Below are 22,998 nucleotides of genomic sequence, written 5' to 3'. Positions count from 1 at the left end.
TCCACAACATGGAATGAGCTCTCCTCTTTCTAGCAACATCTGCCTCTTCTTGTTCAGTGTCATACACACACAGCTTCCCTTCACAGCCGCCCCCCTCCCCATCTTCAGGCTATCTGCTGCCATGGAGATTTTGTGTTGGGTATTTATCCCTAGTTAGTGTCTTGCCAGTTCCTCGCTCCCTTTGCCTGAAGCATTTCTAATCCTTTTTTTTTTTTTTTTTTTTGGAATATTGTCCATATAAAGTAGCAAAACACCTAATCTCTCACTAAGCTTATGGCAACGCTTCTAAAAGCATATGCGGTCAGCTGGGCTTTGCTTTACCCAGGAACGCTTAAATGCCTGTGCAATTCCAGTCTTTAGTAGCATTGGCAGCATTAGATTTACAGTCGGACTTGATCTTAAAGGTCTTTTCCAACCTAAACAAATCTGTGATTCTACGATTATCTCAGAAAAGATGCCTGCAAACTGCTTATAACTGCATTTTGGGAAAAAGGAGGGAGAGAGGGCCACTTACACTCCTATGAAATCCAGGTTAAATTAAATAGCTGCAGAAGCCAAGAACTTACAACTCTGAGAAAGACGAAAAGAGGCCATCAACCTTCCCCTGATGTCTAATTAACTTTTGCTTCCTCTTGCTTATTATTGGTACAGGACAACCTGTAGATCATGGCCAGTTTCTAGTTCAAGTTCAGGATTCCCAGGCAGAACAGTGGTAATCCCGATTCATTCAAAAGTCAGTTGAGCTCAGCAATGCATTTGGGGAAGTTATGTTAAAATGGAAGAATTATTACATAAATTGAATGGCTCTTTTCTATTCCTATACTTTGTGCATATATAACTCTTCTTTTAAAATGCTGATAATTTTTTTTTTTTTAGCTAGGTGATATGCTACAGATTTCAGTTTTCATTATGGATGAAAATATTGGCCTTGAGTCAGCATAAAGTTACAAAAACAATCTTTTCTGTACCCCGGAAAAGCAGAAGATGCTTATTTGCAGGTGACAGCCCGAAAGGAAGAATCCCTCGCAGAGAAGCAGAATCAGTCAAGAATGTTTTTTCTTCAAGACCAAAGGCCAAGCACCCGATAAGCCATGCCATGGGCTCCAGGCAGGGGCAGGAGGCCACAGTGCTGGGATGAATCAGCCTGCATAAATGTTCAAGCTACTGCAGTTCAGGTACCAGTGTAACTGAACTGCCATGGCCAGCTTTACAGTATATTCCTTATGCCAGATAAACGCATCTTGAGTTAAGCTTTGCTAAGGCAGAAAAGTTCCCCTGGTTTGATTTCATGACATTGAATAGGCGTAATATAACGCAGTGGGAAACGGGCCCACAGCCCACTTAGCTATGACAGGTAAGACGATACACAGAGCTTAACGTCTGCCCCTTTGCCACGGAGTCAGTGGCAAAATTTTGACTGGCTGTGATAGCAGAGAGTGAGAGCCCAGGATGGCAACACAATTTTCACTGACATTAGTACAAAAAGAGAGGGTCTTACAACGTCAGAAAGACTGAATAAATAAAATGGGCATGTCTTGGCCTGAAAATAGAAAACACACCCAAACATTTAAGTCCCACTTCCCCTACAAAACACAACTCAGCCTTGCTTTTTGCAAAACATGAGCCACCACTCAAATCAATTCCCTAACGCATTTATCACACACACACACAGACAGAGTTTAGGACAGTAAGGAAAGATGTGTCATGCTTTTCAAGGTTAGCCCCCTTCCCCCTAAAAAAGTTTTGTTTTCCAGCCTTTGCCCTCACTGTGGTTTCCTGGAAACGTTCTTCAGGGCACACTGATGGGGTCACTGTACACCCAGGCCCAAAGGGACACGGGGGACGTCACCTGCCAGGCGCTGCTGGGACGGGCTGTCAGTCGGGCAGCGGCTGCAGGGCAGGCTGGGCTCCCCAACACTGCCAGCACCCAGCTGTGCCAGGGGACGTCACAGTATGGTGTCAGGCACCCCAGCCCGTGTGGCATGGCCTGGGGAAAGCTGCCCATCCCACCGAGCATCTGACACACTCTACCAGGCACTGGCTGCTGCCCAAGTCGAAAGGTAGCAGCTCACTTTTGGACAGGCTCTTACACAGCAGGTTGTTTGGTGTCCCAGCACCCTGAAAGGCTTACAAAATATTGACAAAATGGCTATATGGTTACACAAGGCAACGTGGGCTGAAGCAGAGTAAGAAAAAACCTAAACCCACCAAAAAAACAGCCACAAAACCCCCCACAAACAAACAAAAAAAAGAATTTCTGTAGTTTGGCTAAATAGGACCAATCCACCATACAGTGCATACTGGCAGACTTAAAAAAAAAGAGGAAACACTAATTCAGGGCAAGGATGACCAACCGTAAATGAAGGGGATTAAACCTAGATTGACAGAAATTACAAAAAAATAAATAATAAAACACCCAAAGCTCTAGACAGTATTGTCAGATGGATGCTGGTCAGTCATCAGCACTCTGCTGTGGCCACAGTGCTTTTCAAGTGTTGTTATACCCAAAAACTTTAAGGGATATTCTGCGGGAGGCAATCCTGGGGTCTGTCCCTGGCACTCTCTCTAAAGGTTTTGCTCTCAGCTACCTGTCTCCAGCACTGGATCAATACCTCAGCGGTACCTGCTGCTGCTCCTATGCCAAGGTATCAGGCTCAGCCCGCACATGTGCTGGAACCAGGTCTCCCCGTCTCTGTTTCTACAGGCTGTGACCCTGTGCAGCTTGTCCACAAACGCTGCTCTGCAGAATCCTGGTTGTCAGCGGGACCGTGCCAACTCGTACCTACCCTTTGAAGTCACAGTGGTTTTAGTTTGATGGGAGGAGGACACTGCTCTTCAGAAGGTGCTTTAGTTTTGAATGTATTGATGTTTAACAAAAAAGCAAATCCAAAATCTCAATATTGTGAAAAATTTACCAAAAAAAAAAAGAGCAAATCACTATGATTTGCTTAATTACCCAAGAGAAAGGGAATGGACAGCAGCCAGCACCACTCCTGCCTGAAGGACACAGCAGCATCTACCAGCTGGTTGTAGGCGAAAAGTCAGTGTCTCCCTCCATTTCATCCCATGAATCTCCACCTGACAACACAGTGCTGTTTACAGCGGTAAGACCTCACCCTCTACAATTCCAAATTTTGCGTTATTCAGGTCAGCCCTCACATCCCCCCTCACAGCAGCACAGTTGTTCAAGCAGGGATGGTTCACCACCACCTGTGGAAAGTGGCAAAAGAAAGGGGGAAGAAAGTAGCAAGAGATTTGAAAGGCACCGAGGGCACCGTGGATATTCTGTTCCCTACCAGTATTAGTGGCGAAACAGCCTAGGCTTACACTGCTAGCCACAAACATCTCAGCAAATCAGAAAGATGAATTATTTATGACAGCCACTTTCTGCTTCATACTGAGGAGGTGCCTATTTTCTGCAGTGGCTTTCTCAGAAAGTCCCTCCCTGCTCCCCTGCTAGAGCACTGGAAGCAGTATTAGCAACGCTGCCTCAATTACAAACATCATGTTGCCATTGTTTGACAAACCTTTACCAAATGTTAATCAATTTGGTGGTAGCATTCCGTGCCAGCTATTTTCTCCAGATTATTTGATAGGGCAATTGTTAAATTCAACTATTACAAAGGGAGGTGGGGGTGGGTGGGTGGCGTTTTGTCCATAGCAAGATCTGAAGACCTCCAAAGGTGAGCCTCTCATGCACTTCAAAGCAGAAAGCCTGACACCTGGCTGTAGGGCTTGGATTCAAGGATCTTCCTCCTTCCCCCTGCTTTCACACTACAGCATGCCCGAGCTACAGTGGTACTTTTGAACTCTTTGCGAGAAGGAAAAATAAACATCATGTATGCCCTGCAGGGCTGGCAGAAATCTGCAACAGATTTGCCATCACAAATCCAGTCTCGAGGGGTACCGCTCCAGTTCTGCACAAGAGCAGATCTCCACAAAGGCAGTATATTAAATGGGCGTCTGACCACTGGCAGTAGAAAGACAGTATCCCCATTACTCTCACTAATCTTCCTGCTGGGTCCACTGATTATATAAAAAGCCAGAGAGACAATCATTATTTTATAATCTAATTACCTGCATGGCAAAGGCCACCACATTTCCCCAAATTCCCATTTGGCCTCAGCTCTACAAAATTAAATCATTCTTAAACATTTTCCAGAGGTCAAGAATTCAAAGCAGCACTTCCTAACTCAGGTCAGCAAGTCTTTAAAGTACACACCTTATTTTTTGGCTAAAAATCACCTAACTAGAACCCAAGTATGCCAAACTGTTTATACTAGAGGTACACACCATTTTTTACTTCTCCTCATTATTCATGATACAGTCCCAAAGCAAATTTACAGCAAGCTTTTAAAAATAGCATTAATCACCTTAGGGGCTGTATTAAGACCCTAATTAAGATAGTATATGAACGTTTCCTGCTTGCACATGAGATGACAGATTTAAGCTACACAGTCACAAGGCTCCTTAAGGAATTTAATTTCTTAACACTAGTTTGGGAAAGATGGTTGTCATTCTTGCTTCCATACAAGGTGTCAAGACATCAAGTCAGAAGTATTTTGCTGCCTTGGTGTGACCTGTTAAGCCACATTTAGGACCTGGTTTCTCAGGGGATGTTGTAATTCACAGCATAACTGCCCTGGACTCTGGTTGCTGCTGCAAACACTCACCAGCCCTGAAAGTGCTTGCCAAAATGACATGCAAGGCACCAAGGAGAGGAGAATCCTTCCCACAAGCATGCAAAGGCTTTGCTGAGGTGACTGTTCTACCTTCACACAGGACCTCCTCAGCAGATGCAAGAGCAGGGTCTGGTTTCCAATGAACAATGCAGCTGCTTCAGCACCAAGACCAACCCTTCATTTGATATTATTTCTCCCTGTCCACTGCTCACCCGGCAACTTCAGTAACAAAACAGGACGGATTTATCAACCAACCTCCTCTCCTCCCCACAGGCCAGGTTCACCTGCAGGGTAACTCCTCCTACATGCTGCAGTCACAGGGACCACAGCCAGCCTTGCAACAGGCTCCTCCAGAATCTCATTAGCAGTTGGAAGTGCCAGCACTTGGACGTTTCTGACGGAGCTACAAGAGTTCAGCTTGCTGCCAATTAGGCTTGCAATTCTCTGGGAGCCATAAGTTCAGAAAAGGAGTCGATGAGAGGATGTCCAAGCAAGAAATCAGAGGTTACAATTCTGACCCCAATTTTGCATCATCAGTCCCAAACACAACTTCTGCTTCAACAGGTTAGCCTTGAGAAACCATGCAAAATACACCACAGTTGAACGGGATATTTTCAACAGCCTCTCCCTCTGCTCATAGCGAGGCAGAAAAAGACACCTCCAACTTTTCAGTAAGAGTTAAACCTTGATACAACTTTCAACTTAGATTAATTATTCCTCCCTTCAGAGGTTACCATACATCAGTGAATTATTTTTTTTTCCTGGATAAACAGCACAAAGGCTTCTCGCTGGAAACAACTGCCATTTAGCAACATATATCCTAGAAAGCTGTAAACGAGTCCTGATTTAACTGCACTGACAACTTGCTATTACTGAAAGCAATCGTATACTCTCAGTGACCAAAGCTTTCCTGGCAGAGTGCTCTCTCTGGATTTATCATTAACATCTACATCCTAACACTGCTAAATAATTCAGCACAGCATTTAGCCTTGTGTCCTTGCCTCTCTACCCAGAAACCACTCTCCCTATTTACTGTATGCTCCAGCAACAGGGAGGAAAAACCTGCCTGGATTGTGGTTCCTCCTCGCGCTGCATAACTGAGGGGGAACCTTTGCTCTCAACATAGAGTGGGTTTTCTCTATTTTATTTTGTTGGAAAAAGTGTTTATTAGATACCTAAATATAGAGCGTTATTTATCCACACGGAGTCATGACCATGTGGGCTCAGATTCACATGCAAATTCCCCTTTTAATAATCCTAATGCAGGGAGCGCTCCAATCAGAGCGCTATCAGCCCCAGCTCCCAGATACCTGATGCCAGCTTTGCTGGTAATGTAGGCCACCGAAGCAAATCCAGAGAGATTGAGTTGGAAGTGGAGAGAGGCTCTGAGATCTGTTTGCTTGGCTTCCTGACGACGGCAGGGATGTCTAACTTCTTTTTTTCTTTTCCACTATAAACGGGATATCATTTAAGAGGGATCATTAGCTGAGAGCAGCCCATCTGGGTCAAGGCTGGGAGGCGGGGACGCAGTTGCAAGCAGCGAAGCAAGGTGGAGGCACGAAGACAGAAGACCAGGTTAATGAAAGCATGAGGTGGCTCTTGGGCAGCAGCTGGAGAAAATTTGGACACGCTGACAGGGGAAACTATGACTGGCTAAACAGCGAACCAGGTGGGCCGCTTCTGGAAACAGAGCTTCAGGTCTGTACCCCCTCCTGCTCATCTCTGTGGCACGTCCTTTGACTTTGCATGTGTGTGTACGTCTGTTTAATGCCTCGATGTATAGCACAGAGTAGATACCTGGGTATTGAGACATATCGAAGCAGTACTACTCAGTCACATAGTGTCAGAGCATTTATTGCTGTGAAGTAGTTTGAAACATGTTAGTGGGGAGAGAAAAACATTAGATGGAAAAATGTTACTGGGGTGGCAGGTAAAGAAGTTTTAATTATTTCTTTTAAGCATAATGCATTCTGCTATTCCTTGATTTCCTGTCTTTTAAATGCATGTTTACACTTTGGATCTGGTCCCATGAAGCCTTGCTGCAGATGTTACAAGTCAGTAGCAGTCAGCAATGAACTCTTGTTCCCTAAGCTGTGCGCTGATTACTTCTGTGAGAGAGGATCACATGCAGGCAAGCGGGGGGAAGGGAAGTAGCCCTGAGACGAAAGCACACCCTGCCTTTCTGGCTTTGTCTAGGATACAGCGGAAGGGTTTCTCTGATCAGAAATAATAATTTAAGGTGCACATATATCCCCAGTAAATGTCTGAGTCAAGTAGCATTAGCAAATGAACTAACTGGCCACGCTACTTAGCCGAGATATCAAATGTACTGTTGTAAAATAAAAGGGGGTAGGAGTTGGGGGGGTCAAAACATGAGAAGTAATTTTTAAATGCCTCTACAATTTTAACAAATTCTACCTCATCAGTAACATTGCCAGAGTTAGAATGTCAATGTCTTCAGACTTTGTCTGACAGTTTTGTCTGACAGTAAGACACAAACAGCATCGCCAGAGTCACATTCTAACAAGTATTTAAAAACCCAGCGTAAATCTAGGCTTACTTTAAAATTATGTGTCATTATTAATGTATAAAAGGCACATAAAAATGTTTTCCTGTTTGCCAGTTAAATGATTTTGCCTTTTACAAGCAATAATGAATCAGCTTTAAGCAGCAGGATGGAGCTTGGAAAAGCACCTATGTGTGGACCACAGCCCAATGACTTCAAAACAGACTTTGTTCCAAATCCACTTAAAACATCTCAGAAGTATCGATTTCCCGATTCAGCTTCAGAAGATACCAGTATAAATATGAGCTATATTAATAAAAGTAAGTTTAATAAAGTTCTAAGTACCCTAGCAAATCATTAACAATGTAATAAATCCTAGCACCAATCAAACAGTCACTTCAATGGGAATTTCAGTAAGCAAAACAAACTTTTGTTTTTCTGTCCTTACACAGAAGCTTTCTTTAAACTCACATTTGGCCTTACTAGGTCATTCTCTTCCAAGCCAGGTGGTAGGCTTCTTTTGTGTAGACAAAGAGTTCAATTCTAAATCAATACTCATCATGGAAATGCCACATAGCTCAGCTGCACTCTGTGTTTCATTCCTTTACCAACAGGCACGAGTAAAAGCTCATCTAAACTGATATGGGTCATGTAATCTGTAAACTGACAACTGTACATGCTCAGCACGTTAAAAAAAATGCAGGCAGATAGATTAGTAATGAAAGGCTTTACTACTTCTAGCGTGTGCTCTGTGCTTGGGAAAACTGACCCTCTGCCTCGGTCCCTACAAAGGTATAAATGGAAGGAAGAGAGTAAACACGAGCCTACAATGACCAAACCATCCTACTGAAAATCAGTTCTGGGAAAACAGGGGGCTTTTTAGAAACATAATCCCTTTAGCCCCCATGCCTTTTTCTGCCTTTCTATTTATAAAGGGTATTTTCCCTGTATTTACGTGTCTGTCACTTCCTTCGTGCTGGAGGTCAGAGCCTTATTTTTGTCAATTACAAAGCCAACAACAGCTGCTTGTGATGACACAGGCTGAGCACACTGACCTCCAGGGAAGCAGCAGCATCAAAACCAAACCAGTCAAGGAAACACTACCAAGTAATTCCCTCGGTCACTTCATATGCTTGGTTTGGAAACTTCCAGATGTCAAGCAGTAGAGGCTTTTACTTTATATATGTTCTGCAGTTGGGTTATTTACTTTTACAAAGCAAATTTTTTACACTTTCTTTTCAATTACTGAAGATTCAGTTTCATTTCTAGATCATTTCACTTTCCAGTTGTGGCAGCTATTTCTGATACCTATACATACCGGTTCCATTTCTAGTTTTAGAGCTTCAGTTTTAGAAGTTAGTTTTAGTTCAGTTTAGAACGTAAGTTTTAGTTTAGAACTTCACAGCAAATATTAATGTTCTCTAAGTGACCTTTGTTTCATTTTATTAAAATTATTTCTATTGTTAGTATAATCTTCTTTTAATGGCTATGAGATTTTCCAAGTCTTTATGTCAAGATCTTTGTAGTATTCTTCAGTAACCCCTTACCTATTTATCCCAGAAATGGGCACAAAGCCACAACAGAAAAACAGAGACTAATACTGCCCAATTGTCTCCCAATAAATTTGATATATATCTGGACATACCTACACGAAGTTAATCAGCTTTTTGAACTACAACTCAATGTAAAATCAGTCCATGTAAAATGCTTGACAGGAGGCAGTATCAAAATGGACATGTAACTCCTTGTTCAGGTTCTGGGCACCTGTGGGGCAGCATTAACTTACTAAAACCAATTTCAACTCAAATAATGCACTAAGTAGCCTACGGATTGTTTCACCCAAACAGGAAAGCTACACAGACTGAGGAAAACTGGACTTTACTGTCACTTGCATACAGAAAATCATATTCCCTGATCCTTAATCCTACCTGCCTCACATGCCACTATTTTGTAGATCATAGTAAGACAGACTGTTCTTTTACATCTACACAGGACATGGTACTCACTTCATTACTAGCCATTCAATGTGCTGCTACTCTCCCCACCTTTCTCAGCATACAGCCCAGGGTCTTATTTACTGCATCTTCTTCAAATAACAAATCTCTTATGCCCTGTTTTGTATACCTTACTGAACAGATAGTCACTAAGGCACTTGTTTAGTTATTTTGAATAGAGCAGGACAGAATAGGTGTAGTTCCGTTGGAAGGGGCCTACAACAACCATCTAGTCCAACTGCCTGACCACTCTGGGGAGTACAAGAGGATATGAACTGTTTCATGACTACCTACGTCATTTTTGCCCAGATCCCTTAGTGTAATAAAGTACTCACAGGCTCAGGGCACTGCTTTTCTGCCTTCAGAGACAGCAACACAGATGTAGAATTTCTGCAGACCAGACCCAGGGATCTCAACCCAGGCACTCAAAGTGAGGTGTAACTAATGAATAACCCACAGCAACCACCTCAGCTGAACTGTCTTGCCTGCTCTAGAACATTCAGTAACAGAGACAGGAATACAGCTCCCCAGGAGAACACTCACGACTCCAAACCAGCAGGCAGTCCTCTCTCTTCCCCTGCCTCCTGACTCAGTCCCTACATACTCTACATAGCCAACAACTCATTACTTTGAGGTGCTGCGGTCTTCTTCCCTAGGCAATCTACCACAACCCTAGAGTGAGCACTTTGTACACAATAACATAATTAAAAGTGATGTGTGTTGTGAATCAAATTAAGGATTCACAGATTTCTAAAATGCTGGCATTTATTCAGCCTTGAGGGCTTGAATTTGCAGCTTTATATTCAATGGTATGGGTTACTCTTGGAGGGCTTTTAAACAAAAGGTTTCAGCCCAGTAGCCACCCTGACACCCAAATGAATCTAGGTTGTCCTTTTATACCTACTTCACAGACTGGCCATCTGAGCTAGCTCATAGTACAAATAGTTTCTCTTTTCCCATTTTCTTACCATTAGATGCAAACTGGCCCCTCCAACAACAATAAATTTTACATATTTCTGTTGATGCATGTTTCTTTGCAAGGTCCAAGACTGCTGGGTTGCAGTTAAGAATTTGGAGCAAAGTATTCCCCTGAGACCCAAGACCATTACTTAATTCTTTCCATCAAGCTTAATCTTTCCTTCTCCTGCCTCCCAGTTCTTCACTAGTCCCTTTTCTTCTTCCGCAAAGACAAAGGGACTGGTGCAGTAAGAAAGGAGCCCCACCATTTGTTCCTCAGACTTCTCAGTCGTATCCAATACTATCCAAGTTTTCATTCTCTGTTCCCTTATAGCTTTCCTTCCCACAGCTTTGCATCCTCGTCACAAGCCAAGGCTCTCCATCCACACTGCTGCATAATTCTCATTCACACCCTTCTCTACTCTGCCCTCCCCCGTTGAGCCCACAGCTCCTCACTTCAGGAACACCAGTTCTCATCCTGCACTTCAAATCCACATCCAGCCCACCAGTTCCTCCTCTGCCTCCTCACCATCCTGTAGGCTCTCTGGAATCCAGCCTTTGTATGAGGCCGTGTCTTATAACAGGATGTGTCAGGCAACCATAACATCAGCCTGGGCTTCTACCAGCACACGAAGGAGATGCCATCCTTGGCCATTATTTAAAACAGCAATATCCTTCCAGTGAATTTTTTAGGGAAGCTGCACTGAGTATAAGAGAATCAGGGCTAGTCTCATGTATGAAATGCTGGCAATCTCACCCTCCATCCTCACCACCAGTCACAGGTCCTAAGAACAACTCTTAACCTGACTGAAAGCCCACACCCTACAAATTAAAACCCAAAACTTACATTAGATCTCGAAAACGTGCTCTTCACTGATCATGAATAATGCTGTCCAGTATAAGCTCAGCTATTAAGGAGTATCGGTAACGTAACAGTATCAGTGAGTTTCAATATACGTAATGCACAAACACTGAATGCTTTTTCTCATTTTCCTGTGAAGTTTTATGCACCTCGTAAGACACACTAATAAAGTGTTAAAAAAACTTTTTTTAAAAATCCCCTCATTTTTTTAGAAAGTATTTAACACCTGCATTAGAATAACAGCTGAACAATTTCTTCCAACTCTGCTGTTTCCTGCAGCTTATTTAATGGTCAGGTAAGACAACAGCTTGTACTGCCAGAAAGTCTTTAATAAGAAATGATCAGTAAATATGAAATAGTTCTTTAGTATGCGTTTCTGTGGTAAAAGACAGGGGGGGGGGAGCAGCTTAATACCTAAACCACAGAAGTTTCAATGTATTTTACAATTACTTTAATGGGTTTGGATTCAGACCCACATTACCTCAGAAAAAAAAGCAGAAATCTCCTCCACACTATTTGTTAGAAGTCAAACCCTATTTACTTTCTTAGGCATGACCACATACTAAGAATTTCATAATATGACAACAAAGCAGAGAGGTAAAAAATACCTGGTAGATAATCAGTTGTAACGCAGGTTACAATCTGATTTTGTAGCTAAAAAATGACTATGATTCTTGGAAGAATAAGCAGAGAAGGTTTTCATAGACTAAGACGGGGCACTGGAGTTATGGGCCCTTTTTCACAAAACAATTGCTGCAAACAGCCCGTTTGCAACCCTGCTTCCAAATGCTTTGAGGAAAGAACCACTCAATTTCTCCTAGCTTGAAAAGCTGCCTTCATTCAAAACAAAGGAAATCTGATCCATTGACCTGTTTAGTCTCACCGTTAAAACATGAAAAAGCCATCTGATTACAGTCTTCAAATACTTACAAAGGGAATGAGTTGATAATCAACAGCATTTTAGGGTTTGGGTTTTCCACCCATTGTAGACTAGACTCTGAATGAGATCCAGTTATTAGAAGCTAGAGCTAGATAGAGTCAGACTGGAAATAAGATACATTACATTTTAAAAGTGAAACTAATACACCTGAAGAGCACAAAAGGTGGTTTTTTTTAAATAGCTTATAACTCCTGTTAACGGTACAGCACAATTCAAAAGCTGTGGGACAGAGGTCTTTTGTGCTACATTTTGCAGGAGATAAAGCTGGCACAGCAGTCACAGCTGCTATTACTCTTATACCAGAGGCTCTTTTCCCCCATTTTTAAACAGTGAAAATGATTTTTGGATAGTCGGCAGGACAAGCTCAAGAAAGAGCACCGGTCCATGCTGTTCTGACACACAGGGTTTTATTTGGGGCTGGCCAGTAAGGTTGGAACAGCCCAAAGAACAGATATTGTAGGCAATGTGTCCTGGTGAAAGGGATAGTTGTCATTCTATTTGTTCTTAAAAGTAAACAGCAGAGTTTTCCAAACAGAAAGAAACAAAACTGGATGGTGGATCACCAGCCCTATTCATCTGCAATTCGGTGTTCTCCCAGGTTTCAAAAGTTTGGCCAGTCTCTCCCACAAAGAGGACTAGTTCTAGTATAATCCAAGAGTAATAAAATCTCATACCAAAATACATACAGTTCCAGGTTGTTGGGGTTTTTCCCCATTGGAGACAGGGTTTCCACCCCTCTTTGCAACTTCTCCATCTCTTTTGTATCTAGTTGTCATTTGTTTTAAAGGACCAGCAAACACAATTTGGCTATTCATGAGCCTACAAAACATATTGCGTGAATGTCACTAATACAGGCAGAAAGTAACTTGGAAAAACAAATGCTATGTTGGGGGTGAGGGGATGTGGGGGGTGTGGCGGGGTGGAGAATGTATTTATTCTCTCCAATTAAGAGACCTCTAGAAATCCAACACACTACCTATTTGCTTTGATTGCAGAGCAAACAGACAAGTTCAACCAAAGACGACATAGAACCATTTCTGTGCATCATATTGCCTGCCACCATGATGCTCTTCCTGGCATTCTTGCTGCTCTTCCTGTATCACCGTTGCCAGCGCCCCACTCCGCAGGGGCAGATCTTCAGCATCGACCTCCCCGAGGCCCTGCCCGAGTACGATGTGTCCAATTTCCTTTCTGTGCTGCCCTGGAACAGCGAACAGAGTTTCCACTACTCCACTCTGCTTCCTGATGCCACATTACTCACTGTGTGTTTGCCTCCATCCTACGAGGAGGCCACCATGAAGACTTCCACAGATGAGGCTCACATTGAGCTCTCTCCAGATCCAGTGCCTCCTTATGAAGAGAGCTCACTGCAGTCCAGCAGTGCCAAATAAAACTTCCTAGGGAAGCACCTTAGCTGAAGCATGCAGCCCCTCAAGGCACAAACGCGGAACTGCTACGGCCTTTAAAATTAGCAAAAAGATTCCAAGTGAGGCACCAAACCAATGAATTAATGAAAGAAGAGCCTTGGAGTAACAGGGAATGAGTCCCTTCACCTCATCCTAGGGTTGTCTATCTTTCAATTTGTGGCAAGCGTACATACACAGCATAGCACCAAATTGGTCCCAAACTGGTAACACGGGTATTCCAGTTAACAAAGCATGTCATGCAAAGATTAAACTTAAGGACAGGTGGGAATCCATCCCTCTACAATCCCTGAGCTGCAAGGAAATATGAATTATGCTTTAGATTCACCACACAAAAAGGGCTTTTAGGCGAATACCTATTCCGGTTTGGCTTTTTCTTTTTTACATGTTTATTTTTAATTCCATTTCTGACAAGATGATTTACTCCATCTGTGTGTTTTAACATCACATCATTCTGCAGTGCTCCTGAATGATTGCAACAGCTGTCAGGAAAGCAAATAAACATATAACCTCTACAAAATTTCCAGCAACTGTCCCCAAAGTTTCAAATGTGCACTGTGGATAAAGGCTCTCTTATTACAGTTGAATAATGAGGACAACCAAAGAAGATGTGATCATTCTAGGTGAGGAAGACTCCAGCAGCACCACATAAGAGCACACTCACATTGTTGCTGCAAGCTACTTGCGAAGGTCTGCAACATCCCGATGTTCCAGGTTACTGGCTTGACTTATTTTCCAATTTACAAGTCTACAACAATGAACCCTGTGACCTATTTGGTGCACTGTGGAAAGGAATTAGGGGAAAATTAATGAAATAAAATGCACACACACACCCCCCAGGTCTGTATTTCAAAACAGCCTTATAGTCCCTTCCCCTTCATCACTAGGGCAAAGTAAATCTCAACAAAGTGCATTGGTGGCTGCGGTTCAGTTTCAGGAGGGCTTGCACATGCATACTTTTAGACAGTGATGTATGTTATCTTTAATTGTTTCATACAGGATAGCATTTTCACTATGTCCACAGATGCTCTTGCTATAGATTGTGGCTACTACCAATCCTAACAGCCTCAAAAGTTATGACAGCTTCTTCCTTGTAGGTGTCAGCTATTCCATGACATTACATTTGTCTGTGGCCTGCCAACATAACAACTACCACATATTATTGTGCACAGCTTTAGTGTAACTCCTAAACCCTAAGGCTGTCCTGACTTGCACATTGTGATTCCAGCAAATGTCATGAGGTGCCAGTATCAGCCAGTCCTATTTTGTGAACATGCCACATTCCCTTAAAAAAAAAAAAAAACCACAAACCAACCAGAAACAAACAAAAAAACCCACCCAAAAAAAACAAAAACAGAGAACAACAATGGAAGAAGAAACCATCACTGTACAGCAGAAGAAAGACAGGCTACTTTTCAGCTGCAGGTAGTTAAATTTCACATTACATCAACAGTGGCACAAATCATATCACCACAGTAACCAAGCAGTCCTGGTCAAAACTGATGATCCCACTCATACAGTTCCCTTAAAACAAACAAAAAAATAATAATCTGGCTTTTGTAATTCAGAAATGAGATTATTTCCTTGAACTACACTTTTGAGATTGTTACCTTTCCTAATGTTCCCTTTTGGTCACCAAACTGTAAGAAAACAACAGCAGATGTTTTGGAAAAATCCAAGTTGAATCAACCATTTATCTTTTCAGACCATGTCTGGGACGAGTTCCTGGTATGTGCTGATGCATTTGAAAGTACTGTATTTTACTGCCTCCTTGCATTTTGTTTAACTCCTTAATATTTGGTACGTGCAGTTGTTGCCAGCTACAAGTAAAGCCGGAGAAATACAAGAGCCCCAAACAACACGTGCTACCTAATCAGCAAGGTACAAAGGTTTGAGGTTCAAAAAGAAATCACTTCTGCCTCTGATGTCTGCATATTCCACTAATCTCAGCAGAATTGTACAGGTATGCTTGAAAATTCAGCCATTGTTGTATGGAATTGAGTATATTTTGCCTTAAAAGGTCTGCTGTGTTCTGAAAAGAGGTGCAATGTTCTTCAACACAATTTCCTGTTTACCAGTAACCAGGGTAGTGTCTGAAACCCGAGCCGCAGGCTGATGATTCTAAACTGCTCTCTTACCTGAGTTACAAATAGGATAACTTCTTGACTGCTATTTCTTATGACCAAGACTGATACGCTTCTACATCCAGTCAAGAATTGCTATTCTCTCCAAGTATATAGACAGTGATTGTCTCTCACATAGTATTTATCCAATAACTCTCAAATCCTGCCTTGGACAAGTAGTTTCTGTTCATTTGCATTACTAGAGACAATTAAAAGCAGATACTTGCTAAAATCCAAAGGAACAGAAACATCCCCGTAACTTAAATTCTTCTTTCTAACAGACTGCTTTTTATTCCATTGGGAATTGGTATCCCTTACCTCATTCCAACACAGATTTGTCTAGTCTTGCATGTTAATTGTCCCGAGTGGCTTTCAACCTAACCAGCATTTCACTTCTCACTCCTAGGTCTCCACCCCAAAGAGAAGGTCCAGCAAAACAAAAAAGATAATGTTTCTCATGCAAACATACAGAAATTAATCTCCACTGCCTAGAAGCTACCTCTGACTGTATCAGCCTGTGGTGGCACACATCAGTAACCACAGTGTTACTGGTATTAGTGCTTCTGGCTGTGGAGCAGCTATCGGGTCCCTGGGGTAAACACGTTCTGCATTCAAGCGGAGAGCTCATGATCTGAAAGGAACCTGTGTCTGGCAATACAGCAACCATAACTGTAAGATAAAAATCTTTAGTTTTCTCAGCTCCACTAATCTGAAAGATGAAGGTTTAGGGCACACAACCTGAAAAAAAGATATTGGAGTCGAGGCTGTAGACAAGAAGACTGAGGAGAGACATTAAGTTTTCAAATACATAAAAGGTAACTGCAAACAAAGTAAAATAAACACCCTTCATGCCTGCAGCAATCTGAACTGGTACTAGTGAGCTTGAAGTGCAGCAAGATAAAGTCAGAAAAGAAATTTCTGAAAGTGAAGTTCAGTCTGAAAGTACAGTGAAGTACTGGCAGCACCATGTCTAGACACAGAGAAGTTAAACATCTGTCAGGAGTGATGAAGGATCCTAGCTAGAGCAAGGAACCGATTAGATGTCTTCTCTGGGTCCTTTCCTCTTCCTATGCCCTAAAGCTGTATCAAAGCAGATTCTGTTAATCATTTCCAAGTTTTGTATAAATCAGATGTCTGTTTCTTTGAAAATCTGATACTATGAAGTTTCCTGTGCATCCAGAGATCACTGTAACCCTGTCATTGCACGTTATAACCACAAGGTCCTTATACACATTTTTCTTTTTGTTTAAGTCCAATTAAGATTAGGACTTATTAAATATTAATGTCTGCTAATACACATGTTAAGTTAAATTGTGGCCTCACCATGGCATAAAGGGTAATTCTATTTCAGTTTTCCATTAAGAAAATACTAACAACCATGATGAGATTAATTATGTATATACAACCCCTTGTTTATACTTATTAAGAAACTATGGAACAATACAGGCCTCCTGTTATTCAAGAGGCTTTTGAAAGCTTAGAGGGTAGTATCTGTGCTCATCCTCTCTGCAAGAGGTGCCAGAGTCCCTTACTGACACGGGTCCATTACTCTGTAGTTTACGATGCATACACATCTCACATATGTGCAAGTTTCTTGCTCAAAATACATTTAAAGGAAAACAACACAGGTAGTTTATACAAAATTTTTAAACTAAATATTCACTGAAAGTATGCAATAATAATATAGTGGTTCAGTATTAATAGAATATCCCGTCTCTCTTATTTTACCTGAAGGAAGAAAAGATGACATAGCTCTTTGCAACCACAGAAGGAGCTGAGAAATTAACATATTAACATCTTGGATAAAACTGATACATGCTTGTACTCATATTGAGCAGCTGGCAGCTAACCTTTGCTGAGCTGAAAACTAACTCATGACACTCACTGGTTTGTACTTGCCAATGAGAAAATGTTGGGGTTTTTTTTCAAAACAGGACAGTAGCTGCTTGGTCTTATAAAGTAACCAGGTTCCACCCTTGGTCTAGGAAAGGAAGAACAAGCATTTCAGTGTACACATGTCACTGAGGAGATGCTCATTTGTAACAAATACCTTGACTAGAAATTTAGATCCTGGCTTCACTGAAGTGGAATAACTTTTTAAAAAAGAAACAAACCTTGACATCAAGTCAGAACATCCTTATGATGGTTCAATAATACCACAGCGGCCAAGAAAATACTGCCCCAAAATAAAACATTTGGTTTAATCTATGTCGACAAGGATTTTACTTGGCTCTCTGTGCCAGCAAAGCCTCCAAATACAGACGCACAACTACTTTTGCCAGTACAAACTCCATTAGCGTGAACTATATATGCTTTAGTAGTAAAATAACTCTTCCAAATGTAAATTTTACCTGTATGGGAAGTTGAGTCAGCATTCATATTCTGGGTAGGAGTGGGTTTGTTTTTGGGGTTTTTTTCAAGAGGAAAATTGCATAAAAACATCAAACAAGAATGAGCTGAATGCTTACAGCAAATAAATTATTCAATGACTCCTCTCTCAAAAAACATCCTTAAGTGAAACATTTAGAAAATTTTAATCATGGAATTTATTACTTGCAGTCTAATTGTTAGTAAATAATCATGTTATGTTATTACTTCTGTTACACATGTTACATGAACATGTAGTTCATCATTGGCATAACCAGGTCTTCTGAAGAAGCATGAAGAACAGCATAACATTCTCAATGGTATAGGTAGCAAGGCTGGATACAGCTAATAAATCAATGCTGTAGAAGCATCGACATCAATGAAGATGGCAAAACCTCATTGAAAATTCTTGTTAAAAACTCCTGGATACTTGACTAGGCTGACAGCAGTGTAAATGTACATTTGCACTTTCACAAACTTTCTGTTAGAAAGTTAAGTAAAAAAATCCCAATGTCTTTCACGTTTGTTGAGGGTGTGAGAGAATCAAACTTGTCTATGACTGGCTCCATCAGTAGTTTTACTTCTCACTATTCACAGAACTGTAAAGTTTAGGAGACTTTAGTGTTAGAACATAAGCATAGGGAAGAAGCAGCAATCAAGTACTTAGAATTTCAAACTAGCCATGCCATTAACATCATGTTATCTTCTCCAGCCCCTGCTATATTCATTTGTTCCTACAAAGTCAGGATGCGATTTTTTTCCTGAATGCTTATCTTACAACTTTTCAGTCATTTCCATCTGTGACAAAACAAATACTTTGAAGCAGTAGAACATGTATGCAATCCTTTCCAGTCATGTCAAGGCCATTCATAGGATTCAAAGCCTATACTTTTATTTTGCAGGGTGTTGTGGTTTGTTGGGTGTGTTTTTTTCCAGGTTCAAACTAAGAGAACTGAATGTGTGTTTTTTAGTTCTTTGAGTGCAAATGAACTTAATTCCTTTAGTGGACTTCCATACACAGAGCTCAGGAAGCAGAGCCATGCTCTTCCTGCCCTACGCCATAAAGCACCCTAAAGGGAAAGGAATACGCAAAAGAATGCAAATCACTGTGAAAAAATAATAAGAGGATGTGTCCATCCAGAAATAACCTCTTACAAACTTGCTTTGCCTTCCCTTACTTCCCATTCTTCACTCCTCTCTGCTTTAGTTTATTTCTACTTTTATGCCAGCTATATAAAAGGTAACACAGAAAGGGAAAACAAACTCTGCAGACTGACCCACAGCTGTAAAGAGCACAACTAAGCATCACATGTTATGTTCTACTCATAATCTGGAGTATCTGTTTTTCATTATGAAGTGCTTTGCATGAAAACAGTTTCCACTACAGGTTAAACAGACAAATTTAAGCATATTTCTACGAACGTGTTTCACTGCCTGTATAGCCAACAACATGTGAAATTACTTAAGCAGAGCCATTAAAAACCCAGTATGCATTTCAGTTCTGTGGCATTTGTCTTTTCTCTTTTTCATCCAGTTTGGAAAACAGGCAGTTGAGACCACTCTCAGATATTGGTATGGCCTCAAGTTTCTTCAGAAAGACTGTACCTCCATGTTTTAGACACAAAAATCAGGCTGAAGGAAATTAGCTTGTTTCTAAACCCAACCTTCAATAAATACTCACGCCCTTTACTGGCAAGTAGGGTTTTTCTATAAATGACTAGTTTCTAGTGTAATCCAAATGGCATTCCCATTCATGCATAATCCACAAATCCACAGGAAAAAAAATACGCTGCTGTTGTACGCAATGGAAAGAAAAAGAAAAAGAATGCAGATCCATTACCACAACCCTTACAGTGTTTGGCTCCAGCAGAAAGATCAGTGCAGAGGACAGTAGTATGGAGACCAATGAAGCAAAGCAAGTACACTCCTGACTAGCACAATTCTGAGACCTTCACAGCAGCCCTCTTCCAAACCATTACCAGGAACTGGGGAAGGAGTGCACCGCTACATAAGCAAACATCATGGTGTCCCTGTCCTTAGGCACTGACATCACCAGGCCTGAGTGGTGCCACACTCCACCGTGAGGTCCTGCACATCTCCCACGCTTTTGTGCTCCCCCCCCAGCAGCCCCAGCCCTGCCACTCACACCCCTAAGAAGGACAGGCCGAGTGGTTTCAGCCTGTCGTATTGTAAGATCTCTACTGGAAAAAAATTAAAATCAAGTTTTGGACTCAGAGAGTATTTTTATTACAAAACTAGCAAGTTAACACACTGGTGCTGTGTGTCACTGGTTACAGTACCCTGTAAACCAGGCATTGAGTAAATTCTACTTTCTTCTCCTACAAACGTGACATGATAAAAACTAGAGCAGAAAGAAAGAATGCTGTTTGATACTGCATTTTATGCTTTGCAGGGCATCCTGTAAGTCAGAAGGCTTATTTTCTAATCTATTATTCTTTATCTAGATTATGCATACCTTAAATATAACATCTAACAGAGATTTTGGAGATAACAGGTCAAGGCACACTCTAAGCATGAAGTATGCCTGGATACCACATCCCAGAGCTCCGCATGAACAGCTCGCTCTCTTTAGCTAACATCACCTCAAAAAATTATTACCTCCTTTAAGGCCTATGAAGCCATACAAGTATTTTGGCAGCTATCTGACCCATTCCATGTGCCACCTCCACCCCCCCGCCAGCTAACCGCACAGCTGTCATAGACACTGAAGATTTTGGTTTATCCAGTTTTATCTATTGACAGATTTTCTGTTGAACCGGGCACTGAGAGTCAGGAAGTGTTTACATCAAGTGTATTGATTTGCAACAAATATAATTTGCTATCTTTCAGAGCGGCTTGTATTTGCAGTGATCATACTGATTTTGGAAAAGCTAAACATAATTTTTCATTGTCACGACAATCTGCTTCCCTAGCACAAGCTGCCCCACGTGCGCGTCCCAGTTCCCAGAAGAGGAGAGCACGGAAAGCCCTCCTGAGAGCACGGAAAGCCCTTCTCCCCGTTAGGTAGCTCGCCGTCACATGTAGCAGCGCAGAAGCCGAGATTAAATTCCCACTTTCCCACAGATTTGGCTTGTTTGGGGAAATCGGGCATTGCCACACCAAAAGGCCAGTGCTGCTGCTGGGCCGCAGGGAATTTTCAGTAACTCCTGTTTGCCCACTCTGGTGCCCCCAGTGCTATGCCAGCCCTTTTTAAAGTTTTATGCCTTTATTTAGTAATTCTCACTAATCACTGTAATAATACCCAAGCTCATGGGCTACTCCAAATGGTATTTTTCCAGTTAACAGCGTTTTGAACCATAAACTGACAAGACGCTACGACACCCCGACAGGCCAGAGCCTGGTGAGGAAACTGCCGCCCGCGCCCCGGCTTTAGTTACGCGCCCCCTCCCCCCAGCGCCGCCCCCCTCCCCCCAGCGCCGCCCCCCTCCCCCGGCAGCCAATGGCGAGGCAGCCCGGCAGCGCCCGCCCGCGGGGCGGCAGTGTGTGGAAGATGGCGGCTGTCGTCTTCACGCTTCCGTCGCCGCAGTGAAGCGGCTTAATCCGCTCCCTCAGCCCCCAGCAGCCGCGACCCCGGTTTGTGGCAGTTGTTGTGATGGTCCCTTTTCTCACGTGCGTGCCTCGCGCAGCAAAACCACTGCCGCAGCTAAATAACGACTGGCACCTTGGGCAAATATGTGATCAGCCACCTCAGTTGTACAGAGGCTTCTTCCTCCCCCTGGATGTGAGTGCGGACTGAGGTGGCCAGAGCACGTTTTTCTACGTGCTTCAAGTTCCTGGAAGTGAGAAAAAACTGCCAAAACCACCCAGGAGCTCCAGGGGTGCCACACAGGAGCACTGGACCAAGCAGCAGCTTTGTCCAGAAACTCAAGTGACAGTTCAATAGTGCTGTAGTGAACTATGAAGTGTCTGGTAAGTCAGTATACTTTCAAATATGTAATACCAGGTATTTTGCTCTGAGTAGATGAGCACTTACTAAGTTTTTGCCTCAGTTTCCCTTACTAAGCGCTCCGCACAGAGGGACAGCTTCCAAGCCCCATTTTTTGCCCCAGTGTTTGCTCCTGTGCCTCCTCTACCTGCAGTTCTTCCTCGAGGGTGTTGGTGACCAGCATGTACCCTAACGAGGTAACGCTGGCTGGAGGTACAAGGCCTTAAAAGCAGCAAAAGGCAAGTAACGTATACATAGGAGGGCTGGGAGTGCTTTTCCCAACATCAAGGAGAGAGCGTGGACACCTCAGCAGTTTCTGAGAAAGGGTCACCAAATACCTGCTGAATCATGGTTTACTGCACAGCCACGACGATCGATCAGAACTGATTTTCATTACCTTAATTCACTAAACACAACGCTGCAGCAGTCCAGAATGAGATTCACAGGTCTGCCTTTAGAAAGGGCAGGGAGATTTCCTTGCTGAGAACCTGGTAATTAGCAAAGATCACACTTGCTTCTGTCCAATTTTAATCCACAGCCTCTGTACACCCAACAGCCAGAGCACACTTATGCTATCTTTTGGTTGAAGGGCACAAAAACTAATGGGTAGTAGTCGTCCTTTCAGCAGTCAGTGTAAGGACAAGAACAGAAAAAAACAGGCTTTAAAGCCAAACCCTATTCACCAGAAGCAGCATTTAACACAGCTCCTTCTAATTCTACTTTCCAATTTCTTCCTCTTGAAGGCCTTTAAGTATTGCATCCTCTGGTTCTACCACTCACACCACTCAGAAAGTTACAACTTTAGATTAAATGGAGTCTGTACTGAAGAACAAACATCGATAGTGCAATTCCTATTTAAAAGTAACTTGAAGATTTGACATCATTGAAACTACTTGATTACAACAATTTTGAGAGGATTTCCATGGCTGTTTTCCATACAAGGCCTTTCTTCAGCTTTGACGTAGCTCTCTGAACAGCAGATTTTTTTCCCCTGATACAGTATTACAAAGGCAAGGATCCTTTCAACAGAAGGAATGACTTTCATTCTGGGTCACAGCCAATAAACCAACAACAAATATTGCAATGCAACTCAACACTCCACACTTAAAATTACCTGTAACATAGCACCTGATATGCCGTGGGAAAGCAAGATTCAGCATTAAGATGTCTTCAGAGCAACTACCACCTTCATTGAGC

General features: G+C 42.3%; 1 protein-coding gene across 1 annotated transcript; it reads left to right on the top strand.

Annotated features, from left to right (window-relative positions):
- The first annotated feature begins 1,120 nt into the window (after positions 1-1,120).
- Positions 1,121-21,233, top strand: SMIM28 (small integral membrane protein 28). The gene is made up of 2 exons (XM_080388083.1): positions 1,121-6,380; positions 12,937-21,233. The coding sequence occupies exons 1-2, from the start codon at positions 6,270-6,272 to the stop codon at positions 13,330-13,332; spliced, it is 507 nt and encodes a 168-aa protein (XP_080244209.1). The 5' UTR covers positions 1,121-6,269; the 3' UTR covers positions 13,333-21,233.
- The last annotated feature ends 1,765 nt before the right edge of the window (positions 21,234-22,998 follow it).

Source organism: Falco punctatus (genome assembly GCF_963210335.1).
Source record: "Falco punctatus genome assembly, chromosome: 5".
NCBI classification, from domain to species: domain Eukaryota; kingdom Metazoa; phylum Chordata; class Aves; order Falconiformes; family Falconidae; genus Falco; species Falco punctatus.
Note: the sequence above shows the minus strand (reverse complement) of the source record. Positions and strands in the feature narration are given on the sequence as shown.